Source organism: Rhinoraja longicauda, chromosome 1 (genome assembly GCF_053455715.1).
Source record: "Rhinoraja longicauda isolate Sanriku21f chromosome 1, sRhiLon1.1, whole genome shotgun sequence".
Taxonomy (NCBI): Eukaryota; Metazoa; Chordata; class Chondrichthyes; order Rajiformes; family Arhynchobatidae; genus Rhinoraja; species Rhinoraja longicauda.
This window is the reverse complement of record NC_135953.1, coordinates 18622495-18650313: the sequence shown is the minus strand read 5'-3', so window position 1 is coordinate 18650313 and position 27819 is coordinate 18622495. Positions and strand designations below refer to the sequence as shown.

The 27819-nt window shown below is 43.0% G+C and overlaps 1 protein-coding gene across 4 annotated transcripts in view; it reads right to left on the bottom strand.

Moving 5' to 3' along the window:
- Positions 1-27819, bottom strand: part of uvssa (UV-stimulated scaffold protein A) — a 108896-nt gene that overhangs the window by 15890 nt on the left and 65187 nt on the right. For all 4 annotated transcript variants that reach the window (XM_078413711.1, XM_078413763.1, XM_078413839.1 and 1 more), the window contains 2 exons: positions 19436-19547; positions 11417-11606 (listed from right to left, as the gene is read on the bottom strand). In XM_078413711.1, the coding sequence (XP_078269837.1) occupies positions 11417-11606; positions 19436-19547 (302 nt within the window). The remainder of the gene's footprint in view (positions 1-11416; positions 11607-19435; positions 19548-27819) is intronic.

The following is a 27819-nucleotide window of genomic DNA, read 5'->3' as shown; positions in this document are numbered from 1 at the left end:
CTTTTATGTATTAGCCAGCATCTGCAGTTCTTTATTTCCCCATTTAGCATACCCCATTCGATAATGAACATCGGACCAGAGAAGAAATGCTGAATAAACACTGGAAAACAATAAACCAGCTCCTCCAATATAGTTTGGGAAACTGAATAGTTGAATGTATATAATGAAAGCTCTCCACAATTACTTAATGTTCCCAAAAGATAGTAAAAGAACATTACAAAGTATCTACATTGATGACTGTATTGGTGCTACCTCTTGTACCCATGCAGAACTCACTGACTTCATACATTTCACCACCAATTTCCATCCTGCTCTTAAATATACTTGGAGCATCTCGGACATCTCCCTCCCGTTTCTGGATCTCACCATCTCCATCACAGGAGACAGACTAGTGATTGACATCTACTACAAACCCACTGACTACCCACAGCTATCTGGACTACACTTCTTCCCACCCTGTCTCCTGCAAAAAGTCTATCCCCTACTCCCAATTCCTCTGTCTACGCCGCATCTGCGCCCAGGATGAGGTGTTTCACACTAGGGCATCAGAGATGTCCTCATTCTTTAGGAAACTGGGCTTTCCCTCTTCCATTATAGATGAGGCTCTCACTAGGGCCTCCTCTATATCCCACAGCTCCCCCTCCCCCCTTTCGTAGCAAGGACAGAATCCTCCTTGTCCGCACATTCCACCCCATCAGCAAGCGTATCCAACAAATCACCCTCCAACATTTCCGTCACCTCCAACGGGACCCCACACTACTGGCCACATCTTCCCATCTCCTCCCCTTTCTGCGTTCCACAGAGACCTTTCCCTCCGTAAATCCCTAGTCCACTCGTCCCTTCCTACGCAAACCACCCCCTCCCCAGGCACTTTCCCCTGCAACCACAGTAGATGCAACACCTGTCCCTTTACCTCCCCCCTCAACTCCATCCAAGGGCCCAAACAGTCTTTCCAGGTGAGACATAGGTTCACCTGCACCTCCTCCAACCTCATCTATTGTATCCACTGTTCCAGATGTCAACTTCTCTACATCGGCGAGACCAAACACAGGCTCTAACCAACCTGATCTCCTGGTGGCTGAGCACTTCAACTCCCCCTCCCACTCGTAGTCTGACCTTTCTGTCATGGCCTCCTCCAGTGCCATAGTGAGGCCCACCGGAAATTGGAGAAACAGCACCTCATATTTCGCTTGGGCAACTTACAGTCCAGTGGTATGAACATTGACTTCTCTAACTTTAGATAGTTCCTCTGTCCCTCTCTTCCCCTCCCCCTTCCCAGTTCTCCCACTGTCTCCATCTATATCCTTTCTTTGTCCCGCCCCCCCTGACATCAGTCTGAAGAAGGGTCTCGCCCCGAAACGTCACCCATTCCTTCTCTCCTAGATGCTGCCTGACATGCTGAGTTACCCCAGCATTTTATGATACCTACAAAGTATCTACATTTCGTTATCTACTGACTCCAGCCTCTCTCCTGACTTACATAGCTGGCCAGTTATAAAAGTCCATGGATCATGATTTATAGGTTTAGGATGAACTGATTTCTTCAGCAATTTGCAGTAAGGCTTTTACATGATAGTCCCTGGGGCTCACGTTGTCGACCTCCCCGTGGTGAGCCCTGTCAACTGACCTCAGTCAGGCGAACGACAACAAACAGAGACAGCAGAAGAAGCTTTATAACTTCTGCTGCCTCAAACGCAAGAAGTAGATGATAGTACCTTGTGGCTGGATTCATATTTCAAGCAGAGTCCTTTCTCTAGATCTTTACTCTTGCATTTGTTCCTTGTGTCTATGATTTTTGTTTACATTTTTTATAAAACTGAAAATTGCTGAAGAAATTATCTGAATGGTGGCCGATTAGGAAAAGGGGAGATGCAACGAGACCTGGGTGTCGTGGTACACCAGTCATTGAAAGTATGCATGCAGGTGCAGCAGGCAGTGAAGAAAGCGAATGGTATGTTGGCATTCATAGCGAGAGGATTTGAGTATAGGAGCCGGGAGGTTCTGCTGTAGTTGTACAGGGCATTGGTGAGACCACACCTGGAGTATTGCGTACAGTTTTGGTCTCCTAATCTGAGGAAAGACATTCCTGCCATAGAGGGAGTACAGAGAAGGTTCACCAGATTGATTCCTGGGATGGCAGGACTTTCATATGAAGAAAGACTGGATAGACTCGGCTTGTACTCGCTGGAATTTAGAAGATTGAGTGGGAACTTACAAAATTCTTAAGGGGTTGGACAGGCTAGATGCAGGAAGATTGTTCCCGATGTTGGGGAAGTCCAGAACAAGGGGTCACAGTTTAAGGATAAGGGGGAAGTCTTTTAGGATCGAGATGAGAAAGTTTTTTTTCACACAGAGAGTGGTGAATCTGTGGAATTCTCTGCCACAGAAGGTAGTTGAAGCCAGTTCATTGACTATATTTAAGAGGGAGTTAGATGTGGCTAAAGGGATCAGGGGGTATGGAGAGAAGGCAGGTACAGGATACTGAGTTGGATGATCAGCCATGATCATATTGCAGGCTCGAAGGACCGAATGGCCTACTCCTGCACCTATTTTCTATGTTTCTATGTTTCTATGAAACTATGTTACCTTTCACTTAAAACGTTCACCTTTAAAGTTGCAATGGGCAATCAACAACCAGAAGGTGTTATGTCCTTCATGCAAATGTACACAATAAATCTGGTTTTAATCAACTGTCTTTATTTTACTGGGATATAAAAATGTCCTCATCCAGTCTTTCAAACAGATCTCAAGCCACACAAAACATGATTATTACTGTAGCCGTGGTTGGTTTAGGAATGATTAGTTTGAACAAAACTGAACAATAAATAACCAAATAGAAAAACCTGAATTCAATAAAAATTGTAATTACTCAAATATGAGTTTCTGAACACTGATTTCCCTTGCAGCAGTTCCAAAAAAGATCAATACTTTAAGCTATGTAATTCCTTGAAAATACTTTCTGCTAATGAAAGCACACCAGGACACTCTGTACATTTAACAGCAACATATCTATCTTCAAGACCTGTGAAATTTGGAAACAGCAGAGCTGCAGCCCAAATATCTAATTCTTAAGAGGAGTCTTTAGCACTAATTCAGTGGCCTTGGCATGTCTTGGTGTGTAATGTTAAGTCTAGCATCAGCATCTCCTCGCCATATGGTGCTGCAAATGAAATGATATCCATCTCGGCCTTGTGCAGCCATTCACTAAATTCTATTGACAGAAACAGCAGGATTTTATTACTTGTTAAAATCAAGTCTTTTTCTTTTTTTTTGTGGCAAAAAGAATGGAAAGTTAATTAACCCCCAAAGCACTCTAAAACATAAAGTGTTGCATCTTGTGGGCATTTTATATTGTACATGTGCTTTTTTTTATAGTTAGCTTCTGTGAAGAACAAAGGATTACCAGTTAATATGTCTGTGATGACATTTGCCCCTTTACAATTCTGCCTGAACATGCACATCGGGCTTTCATTTAACCAAATGATAGCACTTGCAACGACACTGCATTCCCTCAGTACCTGCACTGAAATGCCAACACTGGTAATTCAGTGGCCTTGGCATGTCTTGGTGTGTAATGTTAAGTCTGGCATTAGCTAAGTCTAGGTCAAATTTCACAGAGGACACAAAATAAGGAAATACAGCCAAATGCGAGGAGCACAGCAGTGGGCCACAGGTGAGTGGAATGAAATAGGAAAACAATGCAAAATAAAGTATTTTTGGATTGAAAGAATAAGAATAGGCAATTTTAACCAAATGGTACACTATTAAAACATAGAAAATAGGTGCAAACTTCGAGCCAGCACCACCATTCAATATGATTATGGATGATCATCCAAAATCAGTACCCTATTCTGGCTAAACAGATGTCGAAAAACAAAGACCAGAAAGTGTACAGGCTTATGTTTGTCAAAGACATTTGTAGTCATACAGCATGAAAACAGGCCCTTCAGCTCAACTTGCTCATGTCGACCATGATGCCCCATCTACACTTGTCCCACCTGCCCATGTTTGGTTTATATCCCTCCAAACCTTTCCTATCCCTATACCTGTTCAAATGTTTTTTTAAATATTGTCATAGTACGTGCCTCAACTACCTCCTCTGGCTGCTCGTTCCATATAACCACCATCTTTTGTGTGAAAAGGTTGCCCCTCAGCTTCCTGTTAAATTTTTCCCCTCTCACCTTAAACCTGGTCTTGATTCCTGTGTTCTGGGTAAAAGACTGTGCATTCATCCTACCTATTCTCTTCCTGATTTCATACACTTCGATAAGACCACCCACAGCTTCCTACGCTCCAAGGAATAAAGTCCTAGCCTGCCCAACCGCCCGCTAATACCTCAGGCCCCCGAGTCCTGGCAGCATCTTCGTAAATCTTCTCTGCACACTTTCCAGCTGAATGGCAGGGTGCCGTTGCGTGAGGTGTTAAAATGGCAGTTTTAGAACAATAGAACAATATCCAGGAGAAAGGATGCTTTGCCAAAACTTTGTACTGAGGTCCCAACATGAATGTTATGGATGGCTCAGGAGACCAGGTATTAGGAAGGATGCCGTGACCTTAAAGAGCGAAGGAGATTTGCTAGAATGGATAGAATGAAACCAGGGAAAAAATATATAAGCTGCATTAAGAGACTAGAAAAAGTATGTTTCTTTCACTTAAGAGTGAAAAGGTCAAGAGAAGATTCGGACAGGAAAGGTTTAGAGGGATATGGGTCAAATCCAGGCAGATGGGGATCTTGATCGGCATGGGCAAGTTGGGTTGTTTCCATGCTGTATAATTATGACTTTAAGAGTGAAAATCTTAAATTTAATTTAAAGTTCATCAGTAGCTAATACACCTGGAGACACAATCAAGTGCTCAAATGCCTGGCAGCGACTCTGGAAAGCAGGAGAACAACCAACAATGCCCTGCCGCCCAGAACAACCAACCCAGTTATGCCAATTGCCTTTGTTCGGGAGGGGGAACAAAAGCAATGGAAAATTCCACCAAGGACAAGGTTTGGACAGCTGGAGGCAGCCCGGGATTGGCAGATGCTGGTGGATGTGGACCAACGGCTTACAGTTCCATCAGAGATAGCCACCACCAACTTGAGGCCTGATCTTGTCCTCTGGTCGAACTCTCAACGCATGGTATATTTTGTGGAACTCACAGTCCCTTGGGAGGATGCTGTGCAGGAAGCCTTCGAAAGAAAGAATCTGCAATATACAGAGCTTGCAGCGGATGCAGAACAGCGGGGCTGGAGAGCAAAAATCTGCCCGGTAGAAGTTGGATGTCGAGGATTTGTGGCACCATCTACCGTAAGACTGATGAAGGACCTGGGGATCAGCGGACAAGTCCTACGCCAGGCTAGCAAGGAAACATCACCGGTGGCAGAGTGGAGTAGCCAGTGGCTCTGGCTGAAGAGGAAAGACCCCATCTGGTCTCCCAAATAAGCCGGCTAGGCAGCTGCAGAGGGGGGTGGTTGTGGGACGCCGTAATGCACTGCTGAGCCTACTGGAGACGTCGTGGATCCAATCAGCGAAACGTCGATGAAAGTAGGTGCCCACTTGATAACCCCAATGACATGTCTGCCTAGCCTTGAGGCCTGATCTTTGTACTGAAGTCCCAACATGAATGTTATGGATAGCTCAGGAGACCAGGTATTAGGAAGGATGCCGTGACCTTAAAGAGCGAAGGAGATTTGCTAGAATGGATAGAATGAAACCAGGGAAAAAATACATAAGCTGCATTAAGAGACTAGAAAAAGTATGTTTCTTTCACTTAAGAGTGAAAAGGTCAAGAGAAGATTCGGACAGGAAAGGTTTAGAGGGATATGGGTCAAATCCAGGCAGATGGGGGATCTTGATCGGCATGGGCAAGTTGGGTTGTTTCCATGCTGTATAATTATGACTCTCAACATCGGAGGAGCATAGGTGAGTGCATAAGCCTCCCATCACCACCGGGAGCAAGTTGACATTTGGCACTTTGGATTTCTAACATCTTGTCCTGTGTATTTGGAAACATATGGTCATTAGCAAGCATACTCCATGTGCTTTATTTTGATATGGGAGACCTGATAGAAATACATACTACAATGAGAGGCATAAACAGGGTGGACAATCTTCCCCCAGGGTGGAATTGTAAAGATTAGATGGCATGGCTTTATGAGAGGGGCAAAATTTAAATGAGGAAATGTGCAGGGCAAGTTGTTTTTTGTTTGACTCAGAGGGTGCTGGCTGCCTGGAGAAACACTCCCAGGGGTGGTGGTGGAGGCCGATATTACAGTGGCATTTAGGAGACTTTTAAATAGGCACATGGTCATGCAGGAGTTGGAGAGATGTGGATCATACACAGGCAGGAATGATTGGTTTAGAAACATAGAAAACAGATGCAGGAGAAGGCCATTTGGCCCTTCGAGCCAGCACCGTCATTCATTGTGATCATGGCTAATCATCTACAATCGGTAATCAGTGCCTGCCTTCTCCCCATATCCCTTGATTCCGCCAGCCCCGAGAGCTCTATCTAACTCTCTTTCATCTGGGTGAAAAAGTTTTTTCTCATCGCAGTTTTAAAAGGCCTCCCCTTTATTCTTAGACTGTGGCCCCTGGTTCTGGACTCCCCCAAACATTGGGAACATATTTCCTGCATCTAGCTTGTCCAGTCCTTTTATAATTTTATATGTTTCTATATGATCTCCTTTCATCCTTGTAAATTCCAGTGAATACAAGCCCAGTCTTTCCAATCTTTCCTCATATAACAGTCCCGCCATCCCGGGGATTAACGTCATGAACCTACACTGCACTGCTTCAATAGCAAGGATGTCCTTCCGCAAATTAGGAAACTAAAACTGCACACAATACTCCAGATGTGGTCTCACCAGGGCCCTGTACAACTGCCGAAGGACCTCTTTACTCCTATACTCAAATCCTCTCGTTATGAAGGCCAACATGCCATTAGCTTTCTTCACTGCCTGCTGTACCTGCATGTTTACTTTCAGTGACTGGTGTACAAGGACACCCAGGTCCTGTTGCACTTCCCTTTTTCATAATCTGACACCATTGAGAAATAATCTGCCTTCTTGTTCTTGCCGCCAAAGTGGATATCCTTACATTTATCTACATTATACTGCATCTGCCCACTCACTCAACCTGTCCAAGTCACACTGCAACTCCAAGCATCCTCTTCGCAGTTCACACTGTCACCCAGCTTTGTGTCATCTGCAAATTTGCTGGTGTTACTTTTAATCCCACCATCTAAATCATTAATATCTACATCTACATATTACTAAAACTCAGATCTTGTATATATATGTATAAAGATATACTTATGTATCTGAGATTTTGTCATGGAAATACAGCCAAAACGGTAAACGATAGCGCCTCAATTTTAGCACCACCCTAATCACCATTGTCCTGGCGACGCTTTACAACAACTTTAATTCAGACTGGTGCTGAATGAATTTTTAAAGCTAGAGAGATTTTAAATTTTAATAATTACCTTTTAAACCGATTTGAATGAATGAATAAGTTTATTGGCCAAGTATGCATAGACAAGGAATGTGCCTTGGTGCTCCGCTCACAAATGACAACACAAACATACAGTTAACATTTCATTATGATCTCAGCGTGTGACGTCACAATGGGACCCGCACGAGTGCCGACCAATGAGGGAGGGGGGCCAGGGAGTCGCGGCCAATAAACGGACTTTAACAAATGCGCTCCCCCCCCCGGAGGACCAGCGGGAGGACCGCCGCCTGTCCCAGCATGCCACGCGCCTGACCTTCCTCCCGTGGCAGGACAGACGCTCTCCTGCTGTGCCCCACCGCAATGGCCGCCCGGGACCGGGGTCAGTGGGTCCCTCGCCCCTTTCCTCCCCCCCCCACGCCCGCACCCGGCCCCAGAGGAGACTCCGAGCAGGAGGAAGATGGTCGTCATCCCTGTCGACTCATTGTTCCCCTCCGTCTCCTCTAGCGCCCGCTTCAACCGATGGCATCGTAGAGTCCCCGCTCTCGCCCGGGCCCAGCGCTCCGCACCATTACTGGACTACAACCCCAACCAGGCAGCTTCTCCTTCTCCTCCTCCTCCCGCTTCTCCTACACCGCCCGCTTCAATCGATGGCGTCGTCAACAACTCCACAAAAATGGCGGCTGCTCTCCTTCTCCTCCTCCTCCCGCTCCACCATCTTGTGCGCACCTCCGGCTGGGAGGTGTAGTCCCAGCTTCCGCCGGGCCCCAGCCGCCATTCGCCGACAACCAGCGCTGCACGCAAGGGGCATAGGTAAGTGGCTTTCGCCCCCACAGAGGGGACTGGATGTGGGGGGGGGGGGGTGAGTGGGGGTGGGGGGAGGGTAGAGTGGGGGAGGGTAGGGGATGGGGGAGTTGGGGTGGGGGTGGGGAGAGTGGGGCGGGGGAAGGGGAAGTGGAGGGGGAGTAGAGGGGGACGGGGGAGTGGAGGGGGACGGGGGAGTGGTGGGGTAAGGGAAGGGGGGAGTGGGGCGAGTGGGGATGGGGGGAGTAGGGGCGGGGTGATGGGAGGGGGGAAGGAGTGAGTGGGGGGAGGGAGGGGGGATGGAGTGGGTGACTGGGGGGGATGGAGTGGGAGAGGGGGAAGGAGTGGGTGAGTGGGGGTGGGAGGGGGATGGCTGAGTGGGTGAGGGAGGGGGGATGGAGTGGCTGAGTGGGGGGATGGAGTGGGAGAGGGGGAAGGAGTGGGTGAGTGGGGGAGGGAGGGGGGATGGAGGGGGGATGGAGTGGCTGAGTGGGGAGGGAGGGATTGAGTGGCTGAGTGTGGGGGGATGGAGTGGGTGAGTGCGGGGGGATGGAGTGGGTGAGTGCGGGGGGAGGGAGAGGAGAGGGATGGAGGGGTGAGGGGGGGAAGGAGTGGCTGAGGGAGGGGGGGATGGAATGGGTGTGGGGAGGGGACCACCTGATTTGCTCCTGCCGCTCACCCCCACATGGGGTCCATTGTTTGTCTACGAACTCCCGCTCAACGTCTGATTGGCCCGCGTACCCACGTCGAGTCAAATGATTGGCTCCGACCTCCCACTCGACGCCCGATAACCTTTCCTGTCCTCCCTCGCCCGCCCACGGCCCCGGGAGACATTCCCCGCCCGGCTGCCCATTTTTGGAAAAGACCTCGGATCCATCTTGGCCTCTTTATTTTACATAGGATCTTTATTTCATTGAGATTCATTTCTTTTTTTTTTTAAACAATTTATTTTAAAGAAAAAACACGATTTTCCAAGGTCACAATGGAAACCCTACGAGGAACGGGCCCGCCGATGTGAGTGGCACCCTCCCCCTTTCCCTGTCCCCCCTCGATGAGGAATGGGCCCAACGAGTCCACTTGGTCTAGTACATTGTAAATAGTTGCAGCCCCAGCACCGAGCCTTGCGGCACTCTACTCGCCACTGCCTGCCATTCTGAAAGGGGCCTGTTTATTCCTACTCTTTGTTTCCCGTCTGCCAACCAATTCTCTATTCATGTCAATACCCGAATCCCAATACCATGTGCTCTAATTTTGCCCATTAATATCCTGTGTGGGACCTTATCAAAGGCTTTCTGAAAGTCCAGATACACTACATCCAATGGCTCTCCTTCATCCATTTTACTTGTCACATCCTCACAAATTTCCATAAAAATAGTCAAGCAGAATTTCCCCTTCATAAATCCATGCGAGGTTGGACCAATCCTTTTACTGCTATCCAAATGCGCTGTTATTACTTCTTTAATAATTGACTCCAGCATATTTCCCACCACCGATGTCAGGCTAACTGGTCTATAATTCCCCGTTTTCTCTCTCTCTCTCGCTCCTTTCTTGAAAAGTGGGATGACATTAGTACCCTCCAATCCACAGGAACAGATCCTGAATCTATAGAACATTGGAAAATGATCACCAATGCGTCCACGATTTCTAGAGCGACCTCCTTGAGTACCCTGGGATGCAGGCTATCAGGCCCTGTGGATTTATCAGCTTTCAGTCCCATCAGTCTACACAATACTATTTCTCGCCTAATCTAAATCTCTTTCAGTTTCACTGTTTCCCTTGATTCTCTGTCCTCGAGTACATCTGGAAGACTGTTTGTGTCTTCCTTAGTGAAGACAGAACCAAAGTACCTGTTCAACTCTTCTGCCATTTCCTTGTTACCCATAATAATTTCACCTGTTTCTGCCTTCAACGGACCCACATTTGTCTTAACTATTTTTTCCTACTATTTACTACTCTTTTTCTCTTAACATACCTAAAGAAGCTTTTACTATCCTTCTTTATATTCTTGGCCAGCTTACCCTCGTACTTCATCTTTTCACCACCTAAAGCCCTTTTAGTTACCTTCTGTTGTCCTTTGAAAGTTGCCCAATCCTCTGGCTTCCAGCTACTCTTTGCTATGTTATACACCTTTTCTTTTAGTTTTATTCCATTCCTAACTTCCCTTGTCAGCCATCGTTGCCTCTTACTCCCTTTAGAATCTTTCTTCCTCTTGGCCACAGTTTAAGAATAAGGGGTAGGACATTTAGAACGGAGATGAGGAAAAAAAATTTCAGTCAGAGAGTTGTAAATCTGTGGAATTCTCTGCCTCAGAAGGCAGTGGAGGACAATTCTCTGAATGCTTTCAAGAGAGAGCTAGATAGAGCTCTTAAGGATAGCGGAGTCAGGGGGTATGGGGAGAAGGCACGATCGGGGTTCTGATCACATTGAATGGTGGTGCTGGCTCGAAGCGCCGAATGGCCTACTCCTGCACCTATTGTCTATTGTCTATCATGTTCAGCACGAACATTGTGGGCTAAAGTGCCTGTTCCTGTGCTGTACTGTTCTATTTTCAGTACACGTAAGTAATGATCTGGAATGCACTGCGTGATCGGTTGGTGGAAGCAAGATTCAATAATGGTCTTCAATAGAAAATTGGAGAGAAAAAAATGTGCAAAATTACCAGAGGAGTGACATTAACTGAGCAGCACTGTCAACGAGCTGGTGCTGGGATGAATGGCCAAGTTGCCAATATGCGCCACCATTCAAGAATTCTACAATTTCAGTTGCAAAATATTTTTGAAATAAAATCAGTAGCAAAAAAGGTAAATTATAGTCTACATAATATTTTTTATTAATTAATGATTAACTCCCAAATTAGTACATAATTGTAATTAAAGTAAAAAAATGAAAGTGCTGATTCAATTTCAAAATAAAGTATCTGAACGCATCATGAGAAATATATGTGCTATATGTAGTGATAATCGAGAAGCAGCTTTTTTGTGCGCTAAATTCTGTACTCGATCTTCCAAAATTTGTTTGCATTGAAGTCAATGAAGCTGCATTTCACATGATCATAAGCAAACAATTTCTGCATTTGCAAGTTTTGCACAACCACCTATTGCTACGAAAGTAATACAAACAAGAAGTATTACAAAAATGAATTTTAAAAAAACCACACTGGATCAAGTCCTTACTTGTTAAACACTCGTTTCTCCAGCCTTGATCGAGATGTGTTACTCTTCTGTTTTAGGTCAGTGAGATTCGGATATTTTTTCTTTTTTCCTTTTCCCTTTTTCCCTTTTCCCTTTCGGTCATATCTTGAAGAGCCAAGATCTGCTCCTGTGGCAGCTTCAATCTCACGCATTAATTCTGGATCTCGCCAGTCTGTCCGGGAAGAAACACCAATTAATTTCCAACAAGAGGTAAATATGATTCTTGCTTTTTTAGTTCTCTTCTACATTATTTCAACCTCGATTCAAATGTGACTCCAACTCCAGAGACGTTTGCAGACATTCAAACTGCTATGAACCTGCTGAGCCGGATGGCCACAACGCATAGATCAACTTGCACTTTACCCTGTCCAAAACTGTTACAACTGTTTCATTTCGTTGGGTTGCTGCTGTCTAAATTACCTAAATTATTGCATCGTATGGGAGGCGCATTCCCAATCTCGTTGTATCCATGGGTACAATGACAATAAAGATATATTGTATTGTATTGTATTGTATTACAATTGGATAAACAAGATAAATAAAAATAGTCAAATACAAAAATAATTAAAATATTAAGATTTAAAACTTTTATCTTCTCTTTTGTCGCAAAGCTACAGGACGATAATCCTCATTGAAAATACATCTCCGATCCATTTTACAGCCTAGTGAAAATAAACTTTATTAGAAAATTAGGAGCCAAGGTCAACCATTCTGAACACCACCGAGACGAAAACAAATAGAAAAAGGAAAATAGTCAGAGGTAATGAGGTAATGAAGTGCTAATCCTTTAGCTCTGATACCAATTTGCAATAAATAATAAATAGGCAAATGCTGTAAATCTGAAATATTGCAGAACATTTTGCAAAATATCTGAGCAGGTTTAAGTTTATTATTGTCACATGTACTGAGGTACTATGAAAAGCTTTGTATTGCATGCTATCGAATCAAATCAGATAATACTATACATGAATACAGCAAGCCAAAGCATAAAGTAGGATGTCGATCCCTGGCCACTCCCTCGTCACCCCTCTCCCATCGGGCAAAAGGTATAGAAGTGTGAAAACGTACACCTCCAGATTCAGGGACAGCATGCAACAAAAGCTTTTCAGTGTCCTTCTAAATTCTAGTGGATACAAGCCCAGTCGACCCATTCTTTCATCGTATGTCAGTCCCACCATCCCGGGAATCAACCTGGCGAACCTACGCTGCACTCCCTCAATAGCACTTCCTCAAATTAGGAGACCAAAATTGCACACAATACTCCAGGTGCGGTCTCACCAGGGCCCTGTACAACTGCAGTAGGACCTCCTTGCTCCCAAACTCAAATCCTCTTGCAATGAAGGCCAACATGCCATTAGCTTTCTTCACTGCCTGCTGTACCTGCTTGTTTACTTTCAGTGACTGATGTACAAGCACACCCAGGCCTCGTTGCACCTCCTCTTTTCCTAATCTGACACCATTCAGTTAATAATCTGCCTCCCTGTTCCTGCCACCTTAGTGGATAACCTCACATTTATCCACATTATACTGTATCTGCCATGCATCTGCCCACTCACCCAACCTATCCAAGTCACCCTGTAGCTTCATAGCACCCTCATCGCAGCTCACACTGCCACCCAGCTTTGTGTCATCCGCAAACTTGGAGATGTTACATTTAATTCCCTCGTCTAAATCGTTAGTATATATTGTAAATAACTGGGGTCCCAGCACCGAGCATTGCGGCACCCCACTAGTCACTGCCTGCCATTCTTAAAAGGACCCGTTAATTCCTACTCTTTGTTTCCTGTCGGCCAACCAATTCTCTATCCATGTCAATACCCTACCCCCAATACCAGGTGCTCTAATTTTGCACACTAATCTCGTGTGTGGGACCTTGTCAAAGGCTTTTTGAAAGTCCAGATACACCACATCCACTGGCTCTCCCTTATCCATTCTACTTGTTACATCCTCAAAAAATTCCAGAAGGTTAGTCAAGCATGATTTCCCCTTCATAAATCCATGCTGACTTTGACTGATCCTGTGTAAGAAAATAACTGCAGATGCTGGTACAAATCGAAGGTATTTATTTCACAAAATGCTGGAGTAACTCAGCAGGTCAGGCAGCATCTCAGGAGAGAAGGAATGGGTGACGTTTCGGGTCGAGACCCTTGTTCAGACTGATGTCAGGGGGGCAGGACAAAGGAAGGATATAGGTGGAGACAGGAAGATAGAGGGAGATCTGGGAAGGGGAGGGGAAGAGAGGGACAGAGGAACTATCTAAAGTTGGAGAAGTCAATGTTCATACCGCTGGGCTGCAAGGTGCTGAGGTGCTGTTCCTCCAATTTCCGGTGGGCCTCACTATGGCACTGGAGGAGGCCCATGACAGAAAGGTCAGACTGGGAGTGGGAGGGGGAGTGCTCAACCACCGGGAGATCAGGTTGGTTAAGGCGGACTGAGCGAAGGTGTTGAACGAAACGATCACCGAGCCTGCGTTTGGTTTCGCCGATGTAAAGAAGTTAACATCTAGAGCAGCGGATACAATAGATGAGGTTGGAGGAGATGCAGGTGAACCTCTGTCTCACCTGGAAATACTGTTTGGGTCCTTGGATGGAGTTGAGGGGGGAGGTAAAGGGACAGGTGTTGCATCTCCTGCGGTTGCATGGGAAAGTGCCCGGGGATGGGGTGGTGTGGGTAGGAAGGGACGAGTGGACCCGGGAGTTATGGAGGGAACAGTCTCTGCGGAACGCAGAAAGGGGAGGGGATGGTACCGATCCTGTCACCTCTTTCCAAATGCAAAAGGAGAAAATATACAAATAAACAAAAATATATACTGTGTACAAGACATGGATTGGAAGTGGAATAAAAGGTCAGAATACGTGGCATGGAAGAGGGAACGATTGGAAGTGAGGGAACTGGGAAAGATAACAAAGAGAAAAACTGAAGAAATAAAGGGAAAGAAATGCTCAAGAAATTGGGAGCAATATTATGGAATACAAAAAAAACACGAATGTGAGGATTAACCAAGAACAAGGAGGAGTGTGGCATTATTATTGTAGGAAGGGGAAGCATGGTGATATGTGTAGTGATTAGGGAATGCGGTGGAGGAGGAAGGACAAAAATTGCAGTGTAAATTGGAGCACACCATCTCAAAATAAATAAGTGAAGGAACATATTGATTTTTGTTACAGATATTCAAGGAATTATCTGCCAAGGATAAAAAAAACCCGGAGATGAACTGAGGATGTTTATTGGGATGACATCAAAAGAAAAGAACAGTTATACCAAGTCTGGGTCGACCTGCAATTACCCATACTCTAACCTCCAATTAACCTCCAAAACTACCCGTCTTTAGAGCGCGGGAGGAAACTGGAGCACCTGGAGAAAACCCACACGGTCACAGGGAGAACCGACAATCTCCGTAAAGACAGTACCCGTAGTCAGGATCTAACCCGTGCCTCTGGCACTGTAAGGTAACAACTTTACTGCTGTGCCACCCCAAGAATCTGAGATTGTTCTTGGAGCTGTGAAATATGAGGAAGTTTCATAGAGTGAGCAAAGAAAACGTCCCTTTCGCACTGGGCGATCATTGGAATTTGTAGATTCAAAATAATTGCCATACAAACCAAACTGTGCTTGGTGTCGTACCTATGGTAAAATAAAGGCAGGGTTAAAACAGATTTTAGGGCAGCTTTCAGGTATTTGATGTAAATGCAAGGTTTTAGGGAGAATAATGAAGGAAGACATTAAGGAGCTCTTTCAAAACACTGTGTTGAAAGTCATGTAAGGATAAGTAAAATTGATGTAATGGAGCTCAATAAATATTTGAGCTTCCTTCAGATCACCAACAAACACAGACTCTTCCAGCGCACTGCAAAATCCGTCCCTTGGATTTCAGGAAGAAAGGAATGAACTGACATTGTTCTTTTTACAGTGTGCACTTGGATAGATACTGTGATTCCCACAGGGTTAAATCAGCCCTAAATGTCTTCTATAAATGGACTGCAGCGAGATAAGGGGGAAGAGAAAGTGAGGAGTCCATGAAGAAAGTTGTTCCAAAAGATTTATTTAACCTTGAAAGAGATTAAATACAAAGTGACACAAGTCAAAAAATGAAACTATTAATCTATGATTAAGACCAAAATAAAGCAGTTAGGCACAAGACCTTCCAATAACAACAAGGCGGTTCCAGCTTAGGGTTCCATGAATGGGACACTTGTATAAATATGGCAAAAAATACTGGGGCCCAGTCAGTATGAAATGAGCATTTCAACAAAATGAAAGACCAATTTAAAAGCCTTTGAAAAGAAATCAATAGTGTGCCAAGGAAGAACAGTCTTTAGAGCCTTGATGGACCCTAAAGCTCTTCATATAGTGTTGCTGACTTTACTGATGGTGAAAAAAATTACACAGTTTGAGAAGAAAAATCAATACTGTAGTTAGTAAAGCGATGCTATTTCACATCTGACTGGCCAGAGGCCTGCCTTCCCGCAGTTGTCCTGATACCTGTTTGTTAACAAGTCACTAAAGGTTGAAAGACCAGATATTCTTGAGTACTGACACAAAAAATAGGTACTTAATTTGCTCCCATGTGCGAACCACTGAAAAGGATGAAAGCTTTAGATTTGTAGGTCACTGTGCTTTATCATGGATTCATGGTATCAACACCTAAATCATCATTACCGGGGGTATTTGCATCACATTTAAAAAGCTTTATATAAACACTGAAAACTGGGAAAGAGTCAAGTGATTTAGAAAGGATCAGACTGGAGGAAGCACAACTGTTCCACGCACATTCTCTGCTGTCATTCCCAAATTGATTGTAATACTGTTATGTCTAAGTTCATTCACTGTGTCAAACGGTATTTGGGATTCAATCTATTTTAAAATGGAACACTGAACACTTCAAACTGCTGAATTCCGACTAAATTCTAGGTTCAAAGCCACCTGGAGGCAACCAGGCAGCTACAGCAAGGATCACAGATCATGTATGTGCCTGCCAATGTGATTTTAAAAGGAGCAATATTTAGAATTGAAAGTCAAAATCTAGAAACGTGCATTGCACAAAATTGAAATTATATGACTGCTGAGCTGCAATAAATATCAACAGCAAATACATGCCAAAGTCAAATATTTTTCAGGAGTTACATGGTGTTTCCAGCAGACAGTTCCCTCGAAACATTCCCAAAATTATTTTGTTTATACATTTTTCTTGCTGTCTATTTATTTGAAGTATAGACATAGGGGACAATGTCGACAAAGAAAAAATACCGTAATGCATATTTGTACTGCAGAACGGAACAACAGAAGATTTGGCAATATAAATGCATAATTGCAACAATCTATTTGCAGCATAAAAGAAAAAGTGTTAATGCCTGAAATCTGGAAAGATTCTGCTGAAGGGTTCACCAATTGTCCCTCTCCTTTGCATTTAAAGTATGTATCAATATGCTCCATATTTTCACACTGCATCCTACACATATTTGATTTAAAGGCAAGACTGAATGATCAAAAACACCTAACATGTTATTTGCAAAATTTCAGTGAGCAATACAGTTCAGTGAGACCATAAGAGTGTAGAAATTTAAGCTGCCCTGACGCTCTCGTGGGAATGGCTTATTTAAGGTGTGGCCTAATTCTTACATTGGGAAGTGCTGGGAATATACTATAGGTCAGCCAGCTTTATTCATGTGACAGAAATTTTAAAACTCTTACAAAAGAACCTGAAGATTTAGCATTCATTGTATTGGGTAAAACTGTATTCCATAATTGAAATTCATCAATTTAAGAACTGTCTTAGTAAATCAAATTTCCCTCCTTGTTTCAGATTTGTCTGATTTATATTAAATACAAAATTCTTCAAATATCAATGAGCTCTGGCTCTGCAATGCAATCTGAAGAAACTTAAGCTTGGTCATCCGGATAATTGGACCTAGGTTTTTTTTTTGCCTGGGGATGGGGGAGGATAACTCCACAGGGAAAGGCCTGCTCATTCAGTGGTTCAGACTTCATAAAACTCCTGGCCCTACTATGCTGTGGGTGGTGCATTCCTCAGGATTTCTCTGGGCTTTGAACCACAGCAGGAGTGAAGTTTTAGGCTTGACGAAAGCCAACTTCTTAAAATAAATTTTCACGCATGTAGTACATCTGTCAAAGAGAACGCCCACAAGTCCCTGGTCAGGCCCAAATTGGAGTATTGTGGAGCTGTATGGGATCCTTTGAACAACAACAAGAAGATCACCCTGGAGAAAGTACGCCGAGCAGCTTGCTTTGTATGTAACGGGGTACTGATTAAGGATGATCAGCCATGATCACATTGAATGGCGGTGCTGGCTCGAAGGGCCTCCCCTGCACCTATTGTCTATTGTCTATTGTCTATTGTAATGACAACAAGCGCAAATCAAGCGTGAATAATATGCTGACTTCTCTCGGATGGGATACCCTAGAGCTCCGCAGAATCAGGCTAAGACATTGCAATTTACAAAGAGATTCACAAAATTACGCCATCAAATCTCCCATCAGCCCAGACCACCAACTGCCATGAAACGAGACAAAATCAACCCTGCATCATCAAATCGCTGAATTTCAATAAACTTTGTTACCAATATTCCCTTTACCCTAGGACGATAAGGGGATGGAATATGCTACCACCCAACACACCCGATGTTCAGTCATTTAAAAAGGGGATTGAGCAACTAGATCTCCTCAACTTGGTCAAAAAGGACCACTTCAAAATTTAATCACTACTCTACTCACTCCGACCTGCGTGAGATAACCACTTATGAGGTGTTTGCGCAGTAATCAACCAGAACCAGAACTTGCGACCATGAGGGAAGCCAAGCTGCTGGAAGAGAGAAAAAAAACCAAGTTGTGCTGAAAGCATTCGTTTCTAATGCATTGGTGCCCATTTGCTTTAAGATCAGGAGCCACATCTATAGATGGGTCTGGCCTTCCGATGCTGACTTACAAATATTAACAGGTGGAGCCTACAATCAGTGAGAACTCTGACAAAAAGCAAAATGTGTTGGAGGCTGCACTTCATTTTTCTGCATGTCACCTAACATTGGAGAGACATTATTAATCAAGAGAATTAATCAAGTTAATAAAGTAGTTGGAAAATGAAGGTGGAATGGAATGCAATCCTCTGATCAATTTTTGTTTCCTTTAGCCACTGGCTCTTTTGATAAGCCAATGAAAGCTGGTCAAATAAACTAGGCTTAAAAATAAAATTACCTCAGTAAACAGTATGATATTCCAAAATGAGTTTTTAAAGCACATTTTATGCGTGGTAAGGTATGGATTTTATTTTAAAATAAAAACTTACCTGAACATTTATTAAAATTTAGTAACTCTCAACCGTAGTACTATTTTGCATAAAATAGCTACTTCTGGCCACACAATGCTTCAGGCTATTTAATGGCTTTGAAATACTTTTAATAGCCTGAAGACCATAAAGGCGCATTGTAAATTCAGTTCTTTCATTTTATTTCCAGCTTGTCTTTCTATTTCTCTCAGCCTGCCTTTATATTAATCTATCAATCTCAGCATACTTACAAATAAAAGAACCATCATTTTCAAGTTAAGCGCAATCCACAAAAACAACCCAAGTTATATTCATATGCTGTGGTAAATCCACACATAATTTTGCTTTAATCATGTCATCTACTCGATATATTTTACCTGATCACATTTGTTGATGTTGTTCCTTGTTATTAAAATTAACCTGCATTAACCTAATGTCTAATTTGTCATGATTGAAATATAACAATGATTGAACTCTAAAACTATGAAGATCTGTTCTTATAAAGCACTAAATTTAAGAAACTTGGTTGACTTTCTTCCAAGCCTTGAGAGAACTATTCTCTCTCATGTACTTTGCACTAGTGGTAACAGAATTGTACATGCATTAGCAGTCTCCGCTGAAATTCACACACCTCATACACAAAAAGTCGCCATTCTAATTTCACATATAGTAACAGTGATAATTTTAAATTTGAAGAAGAATCATCTAAATCACATCCATACCAGTTTCTTCTTCTTGCTTTCTTTGTTTTTCTTGCTCCAGTCTTTGAATATCTTCTGGATTCATGGGATTTCCTTGAGCATCTCTTGAGATAATTTTTCCATGGAAAGGGCACTATGTGTATAATGAAAACGGGACAATGAACAAACATTGCTGGACATTATACCTTCTAATTTAATACAATATTCAAATGTAATGTGCACATGAACACATAAATTTTGACTCTGAAAATTAAAATAAACATTTTGAGTGTTGTGTCTAAAAAACTTGCCCAAATAAGGCAACATTTGGAGGGAGAGAAACAGAGAGTGAAAGACAGAGAATTGACGAGGGAAGACAGTAATCTATGTTATCTATATGGACTTTAGCAAGACCTTTGACAAGGTGCTGCATGGTATGCTAGTCCGGAAGGTTAGATCACTACTCTTCCTCAACTTCAAATAATTATTGAATTTACCCTTGTAATGGTTTCCATTTCCACCATTTCTTTTGGGAAAGCAAACTAGGCTCCTGTGCAAATACATTTTTCATTAACTACTCTTTCTTTATATTTTTAAAGTTATAAGTGTTCGCCATTGAATTGCTCATCAGAGAAAACATTTTTTTTTCATTGTTTAACTAACCGTCACTCTCTAATGGCTATCCTTCGCCTGTGGTACTTTGGTGGAAACTATTCCAGTACATTAAGTGCGACCAGTGATGCAGCAGTCAGTCTCACAGCTCCCAGGTCTAACCCTGACCTCCGGTGCTGTGTGTGCGGAGTTTGCAAGTTCTCCCCACAACAACATAGATTTCTCACAGATGCTCTTGTTTCCTCTCACATCCCAAAGACATGCAGCCATCATTTGGTTACTTGGCTACTTTTGCAGGGTAGCATGAGAATAAGGGTGTTGATGGACATGGAAGAAAATAGGCTGGAGGGAAATAAATGAAGGAATGAGAATGAATAGCCCAAGACCAGGCACAAACCCTCCGGGCCAAAAGAAAATATGAAGCCTCTTTTCACTGCTATCATTTCTCATCTACACAAACATCTCGACCAAATTGCTCTGTGCTCTGTGGCTTTAATGAACTTTGATAAACAAATGCAACCATTGTTGTACATAAATTAATCATTATTTCTTTATTATTGTGGATGCTTTGCTCATTCCAAGTTTAAAGCTAAACATTCCAAGAGAAACCCATTAATAAAATCCAAAATTCTAGTCATGGCTTTTACTCTCCACATGCTTACTTTCAGGGTTGCTGTATTTGAACCATCGGTTTCTTCCATTTATTTGCATTTTTGCATGCCTTTCCATGAAATGGATATGAAATGTAGAAATGTATACTGAAGAGTTAAGCTCACTATTGTAAAGGTATAATATCTAAAATCTAGAGGCAACCGTTAGAATAAATTTATTTTCAGATATGGTGTAACACATTGTGACGTTGTTGCCCGCAACAACAATGAATTTCGATGAGGACGTTAAGTGCTTAGTTAGCACCCACAGCAATAGAAATAAGACAGTGGCAGGTGTTGAACACATACAATTTGGACACACCTATTACAAAGATTTTCAGCATATCACTGAAAATGACTGGAACAAATGTCAAAAAATTAGTGCACTTTATAGCTGAAACCAGTAAGCAGAGCAAGAAAGCATGCAACAATATTCAATGACCTAAGACCCTTATTAGGAGAAACTAATTTAACCTCATGTATAGTATTTTGGAACAAAGGTGTGAAATTACAACAAGAGTGACAATCGGGCATCTTGAAAAGTTGATCTCACGGCAAATAGTATCAAGGGGATTGCAATATACAGTGACTCTTGCATTCTTGGTGAGAGTTAATGGTGCATAACATGGATCAATTTTCCATTTTTACAGCACTTGTTTCCCTTGCCAATGGCAATATTTCCCCTGAACTGCTCGGAAAATGTTGGCTCAATGTTTAGCATCAGAGTTAAGCTTTCAAGCCAACAACTCACAGTATAACATTTGGTCAGTTAACTTTATCAAAATCAACTTGGGTATGAAAACTTTATTAAACTCTAAAGAGCTTGAGACCCAGCGTCTTGCGAATTTGTATTTTTTTTGCATTTCTTCTTTAAAGTTAAATGTTTATAAAACGTTGCTTGCAATATGAAATGTTGGCATTTCACATAGGCTGTGCAAAGATAGCATCCATGTCGACTTATTGCAAATGCAGTCTTGGCATAACTTCAATGATTCAAATTTTCAAGCCCAAAATTACTTCACTAATATTTCACCTTTTTCGATGTAGATACGAGCTCTTTTAGCCTGTTCCTATCAATTCACAAAGTAGATAAAAAATTTATGACTATTTTTCTTGTTTGAAATAAAGGGGATCTTATGCACATCATTGCCAAATTAAGTTTATGTGCTGATTTAAATACTGAATACAAACAATGGGTGATGAGATTGTTACACACGACTCATTAAGCTAGTTCCAGTGCAGTATCTTTGCAAATAAAAGACTTCAGGGATATTCTTGAAGAAAGGCTTCAGCAGGAATATGCACAGATAGGATTTTCAGCAAGAAATGTATCCCTGCCTGATTAATGGTACTAAGCACATTGCTCTGAAAATTCAATTACATAATCATGTTTTTTTTCAGTGTTATGCAATTGAAAATTGATTTTTCCTCGAATGAAACATGGTAACAACCATTTTCTGGTTGCTTCCTGCCATTTGGAAATTTTGACCAGGCATTTCTTGACTGCAGTCATCCTCATCAACCCTTGGCAATACTTACATCGGAAACACACCGGGTTCATGCCAATATCCTTCAATGCGTTTTAGGATGCACATGCACTTTGTTCCGGGAACACCTGTAATTGGGCACTACATTGGACAATGTAGGTTACCATTTTACTTGCAATGCATCACATTACGTAACCAGGAGCATCGCAAGTAAAATAGTAACCCATATCCTCCCCTCCAGCCTTCCTCACCCTCCACTAGACAAGAGTTCCCCACAATCCACTCATCTCCAGACAGCCTCTATTACGAGCTGATTCAGCACAACTCTCCTTGAAAATTTGCAAACCATCATTCCTCCCTCCATCTTCCTATTAATGAGCCAATCCACCTCCCCCAATTCTTCACTTCTTTATCAATCTGTTGATCTGCCTATATATTTCCAACGAACCCCACCAAATGTTGGGTTTTGGCTCAACTCCTCGTCAAGCTTGCCTCTGAGAAGGTAAGTGGGGGGGGGGGGGGAGTATGGAAAGACCACAGCAGTCAGTGGTGACCTGTTTCTGAGCATTCTAATGGGTGCAGTTGAATTTCCAGCCCACCATATAGTTTAGTTTAGAGATACAGGACAGAAACAGGCCCTTCGGCCCACCGAGTCCGCACCGACGAGCAATCCTACACACACTAGGAACAATTTACAATTTTTACTAAAGCTATTTAACCTACAAACCTGTAAGTCTTGGAGTGTGGGAGGAAAGTGGAGCCCCAGGAGAAAACTCACGCAGGTCTCGGGGAGAATTTACAAACTCTGTACAGACAGCACCCGTAGTCAGGATTGACCCAGGGTCTCTGGTGCTGTAAGGCAGCAACTGTACTGCTGCTCCACCGTGCTACCCCAGGTTGTGACAATATTTTACTCGGACACCAAAATTCAGTACAACGGATTTCAATGGATCATAATTTTCAGAGCCAGAGTAAAGCAGCAGGGAAACAGGCCCTTTGGCCCAAGACATCCACGCTGACCAAGATGCCCCATCTAAGCTTGAATCCCTAACCATGGGCAAAAATCTCTGTGCATTCACCTATGACCCTCATGATTTTATACACCTCTGTAACATCACCCCTCCTGCGCTCCAAGGAGGACATTCCTAGCCTGATCAACATCCCCCGAGATCTCAGACCCTCGAGTCCCGGCAACACCCTCATACATCTTCTCTGCACCCTTTCCAATTTAATGACATCCTTCCTACAGCAGGATGACCAAAACTGAACACAATATGCCAAAGGTGGCCTCGCCAATGTCTTGTACAAGTAACAAGAAGTTCTAACTTCTGTACTTAGTACCCTGACAGATGAAGGCCAATGTACTAAAAGCTTTTTCCCCCTCCCCCTATCGAGGAGGAGTATAATTTGATGCCAATGCCACCACGCAACTCTATCTGACCATGGATATTCTTCCAGGCAACTTTTCTAATGCTGTGAATCAAACCCTATTCATGATTATGGTATTTTTATTCATTGCTGAAGCAAAGAATAACTTCAAAGATGTGCTCTCTCGTCCATAATTCAACTATTGCCAGCACATTTCATGTGCTTAAATACTGTGGAATGCAGAAACTCTGTGAAATTCCAACATTTAATGTCGTTATCTGGAAATACTGCAGGAGAGAGGCAAATGTAAAATCTCACACTAGCCTATTGCTTCTGTTACCTATTAGTAATTCATATTTTACAACAATGTTGATCTGCCAGTCAGTATGTTAAAAAAGGCTGATAAATATTTATGCAGCAGTTTTCATAAAAGCCTTCTTCACAGATAAAAACTATCCTTTCACTCAAGATGTCCTGTCCCATTTCAAATTTGGAAGATCTTTCATGGATGTAGCAATTCCAGATCTTTTCAAGAGGTAATGTCTCCCAAATGTGTAATATGCTGTCTATCAAAACGCTTCTTATGAAAGATATCAGTCTTTTAAGCTACATTCAAATTACACAGCATCAAATTTCATATAAACTTCTTCCCATCCATTCAGCATTTGGGCAAATGTTATTTAAATAGCATAATATGTTTTAGCTATCACCAATTTCAATTCCACATCTAGATACAGAAGGATTACAGCAATGACATGTTAAAGCTTTTTACTAATAACTACCAGCTCAGATTTTGCAGGAAAACTGCCAGCAATTTTTGCATCCAAATGTTGGCAATACAACATTTAAGTGTCACCAAAATGCGATTGTACATATAAACAAGCAATTCCTGACCTGCTGACAATTAATATTTTTCCAACTGAGCACCCCCCGTGTAGCCTAGTGCTGGTGGGGAAAGATAGGGTAGTTCCTCACATCTACTGCAAGAACAATATCTCCTTTCATTTGGACAGAGGATAACCAAAGTAGGCTTCAATTTCTTTTTGTTTTCTTTCGTCTTATTTCAAGTTATGGTTTTTAATGTTTTTAAGTAATTTACATGAATCCAATTGCTTTCAATGTTTACATCTTCAAAAAGATGAATAATTTGAACGTAGACACAAAATGCTGGAGTAACTCAGTGGGTCAGGCAGCATCTCTGGAGAGAAGGAATGGGTGACGTTTCAGGTCGAGACCCTTCTTCAGACTGATGTCAGGGGATGGGGTGGGACAAAGATAGGATGTAGTAGGAGACAGGAAGACTGGCGGAAGAACTGGGAAGGGGGAGGCGATAGAGAGTGAAAGCAGGGACTATCTGAAGTTAGAGAAGTCAATGTTGATACCGCTGGGGTGTAAACTACCCAAGCGAAATACGAGGTGCTGTTTCTCCAATTTGCGCTGGGCCTTACTCTGGCAGTGGAGGAGGCCCATGACAGAACGGTCAGATTCGGAATGGGAGGAGAAGTTAAAGTGCTGAGCCACCGGAAAATCAGGTTGGTTAAGACGGACTGAGCGGAGGTGTTCAGAGAAACGATCGCCGAGCCTGTGCTTCGTCTCGCCAATGTAGAGAAGTTGACACCTGGAACAACTGATGCAGTAGATGAGGTTGGAGGAGGTACAGGTGAACCTCTGCCTCACCTGGAAAGATTGTTTGGGTCCTTGGAGTGGATACAGTAGAAGAGGTTGGAGGAGGTGCAGGTGAACTGGATACAGTAATAATAATAAATTTTATTTGTCATATGTAGGTTGGCACAGGGTCAACGGTACAATGAAATGTATTTGACAAGACAACGGGTCACCTCAGCAGTAATATTCCAAGGATAAATAAGATTAAAAAATGACATTAGGGATGTGGGAGGAAACCAGGGCACCCTGAGGAAACACAAACTGTCATAGAGATAATGTACAGACTCCACATAGACAGCACCTGAGGTCAGGATCGAACCCTGGTCTCTGGTTCTGTGCAGCAGCAGCTCTACCAGATGCGCCATTACGCTGCCCAGTTCCTTATGCAATGGGATTTATGCCTGGAAGGCACTGTTCACCATTTGAGATGGAACCGGCTTCTTGCAGCACTGGTCTCACCAGATTTGCACCAATTACGTGTAGAGTTTCTTACAGTGCCAACAAAATCTTCTTTTGTTTTCAGTTGCATATTGCTCAGATTTTTAAACAATATAATCAACTCAAACGTGGAATTGTATGTCTTGTAGATGCTTCATTATTTTTTTAATTTAACCAGTCTATAAAGATTACATCTGATCACCAAAGTGTTCAGTTAGGAAATTTGTACTGGGGATGAGAGTACATGAAATGATGTGAGTAGGGTGAACCTACTTCTCTTACCAGACACAAAATGCTGGAGTAACTCAGCGGGTCAGGCAGCATCTCAGGAGAGAAGGAATGGGTGACGTTTCGGGTCTCAACCCGAAATGTCACCAATTCCTTCTCTCCTGAGATGCTGCCTGTCCCGCTGAGTTACTCCAGCATTTTGAGTCTACCTTCAATTTGAACCAGCATCTGCAGTTATTTTCCAACACTCTCTTACCAGACAGGTCAATGACCAGTGTTGAGGATAACTGGCGGTGTTGGAGATGAGTTGAGGAGAGTCTCAAATGCAATGTTTGAAAAATGGTGAGGCTGAAAACCTAATGCAGTTATTTGCCCAAGATACTCTCAAAGCAGCTCCCAAATGCAGGACCTCTATAACAAGGGCAGCAGTGCATGGGAACAGCACCACCTGCAGGTTTCCCATTATGTTGCATGTTATCCGAACTTGGAAATACATTGCTGTCCTTCTTAAAGAGCAACTGGGGATGCACATTGTCATTCAAGGTTTACTGGAGACAGGTTGTACATAATTAGCTGAGAGAGATTATCCAGATAATTTATTTTAAATAATATTGGTTGAGGGACGAATATTGTGCAAAAATTTAAGCAGTCCTTGACTTCTTCAAAATAGTGCCATGGATTATTTTATTCCTATTTGGGAGGTCACATAAAGCCTCAGTTTAACATGCTATCTGCAAGGCAGCCCCTCTGATGATGTTCTCATTATTTCATTGTGGTGTTAGTCTAGATTCTGTTACTGATATTTGTGAGTGTGTTTCATTCAACAAATCTTTGTTTCAAATTACCAGGACTAGAGGGTGTGAGCTACAGGGAGAGGGAGATCCTTGTGTAGGCTGGGTCTCTATTCCATGGAGCGCAGGAGGATGAGGAGGGATCTTATAGAGGTGTACAAAATCATGAGAGGAATAGATTGGGTAGATGCACAGAGTCTCTTGCCCAGAGTAGGGGAATCGAGGACCAGAGGACATAGGTTCACGGTGAAGGGGAAAAGATTCAATAGGAATCTGAGGGGTAACTTTTTCCACACAAAGCGTTGTGGGTGTATGGAATAAGCTGCCAAAGGAGATAGTTGAGGCTGGGACTATCCCATTGTTTAAGAAACAGTTAGACAGGTACATGGATACGACAGGTTTGGAGGGATATGGACGAAGCACAGGCAACTGGGATTAGTGTAGCTGGGACATTGTTGGCCAGTTTGGGCAAGTAGGGCCGAAGGGCCTGTTTCCACACTGTATCACTCTATGACTCTAAATACAAGTGTTCTATCAACAGGATATCCCTGGCAGATCTCCCGGTTGCTAATCATTTTACCTTCTCTTCCCATTCCCATACTGACCTTTCTGTCCTGGGCCTCCTCCATTGCTAGAGTGAGGCCACATGCAAAGCAGAGGAGCAGCACCTCATGTTCTTCCCAGCTGTTATCAGGCAACTGAACCAGCCTATCAACAACTAGAGAGCAGTCCTGACATACCATCTACCTCATTGGGGACCCTCATGCTATCTTTAATCGGACTTTACCTTTCACTAAACGTTATTCCCTTTATCATATCATATCATATCATATATATACAGCGCGGAAACAGGCCTTTTCGGCCCACCAAGTCCGCGCCGCCCAACGATCCCCGCACACTAACACTATTAACACTATCCTACACACACTAGGGACAATTTTTACATTTACCCAGCCAATTAACCTACATAGCCAATTAACCTACATATATAATAACCTACATATCCGATATCTGTGCACTATAGACGGCTCAATTGTAATCATGTATAGTCTTTCGCTGACTGGAGAGCACATAACAAATAAAGCTTTTTATTGTATATCGGTACACGTGACAATAAACTAAACTAATATTCCCCCCCTCCCCCCCCCCCCCGGTGTTCCATCAGGATGTACACCCATTTTTCCTCT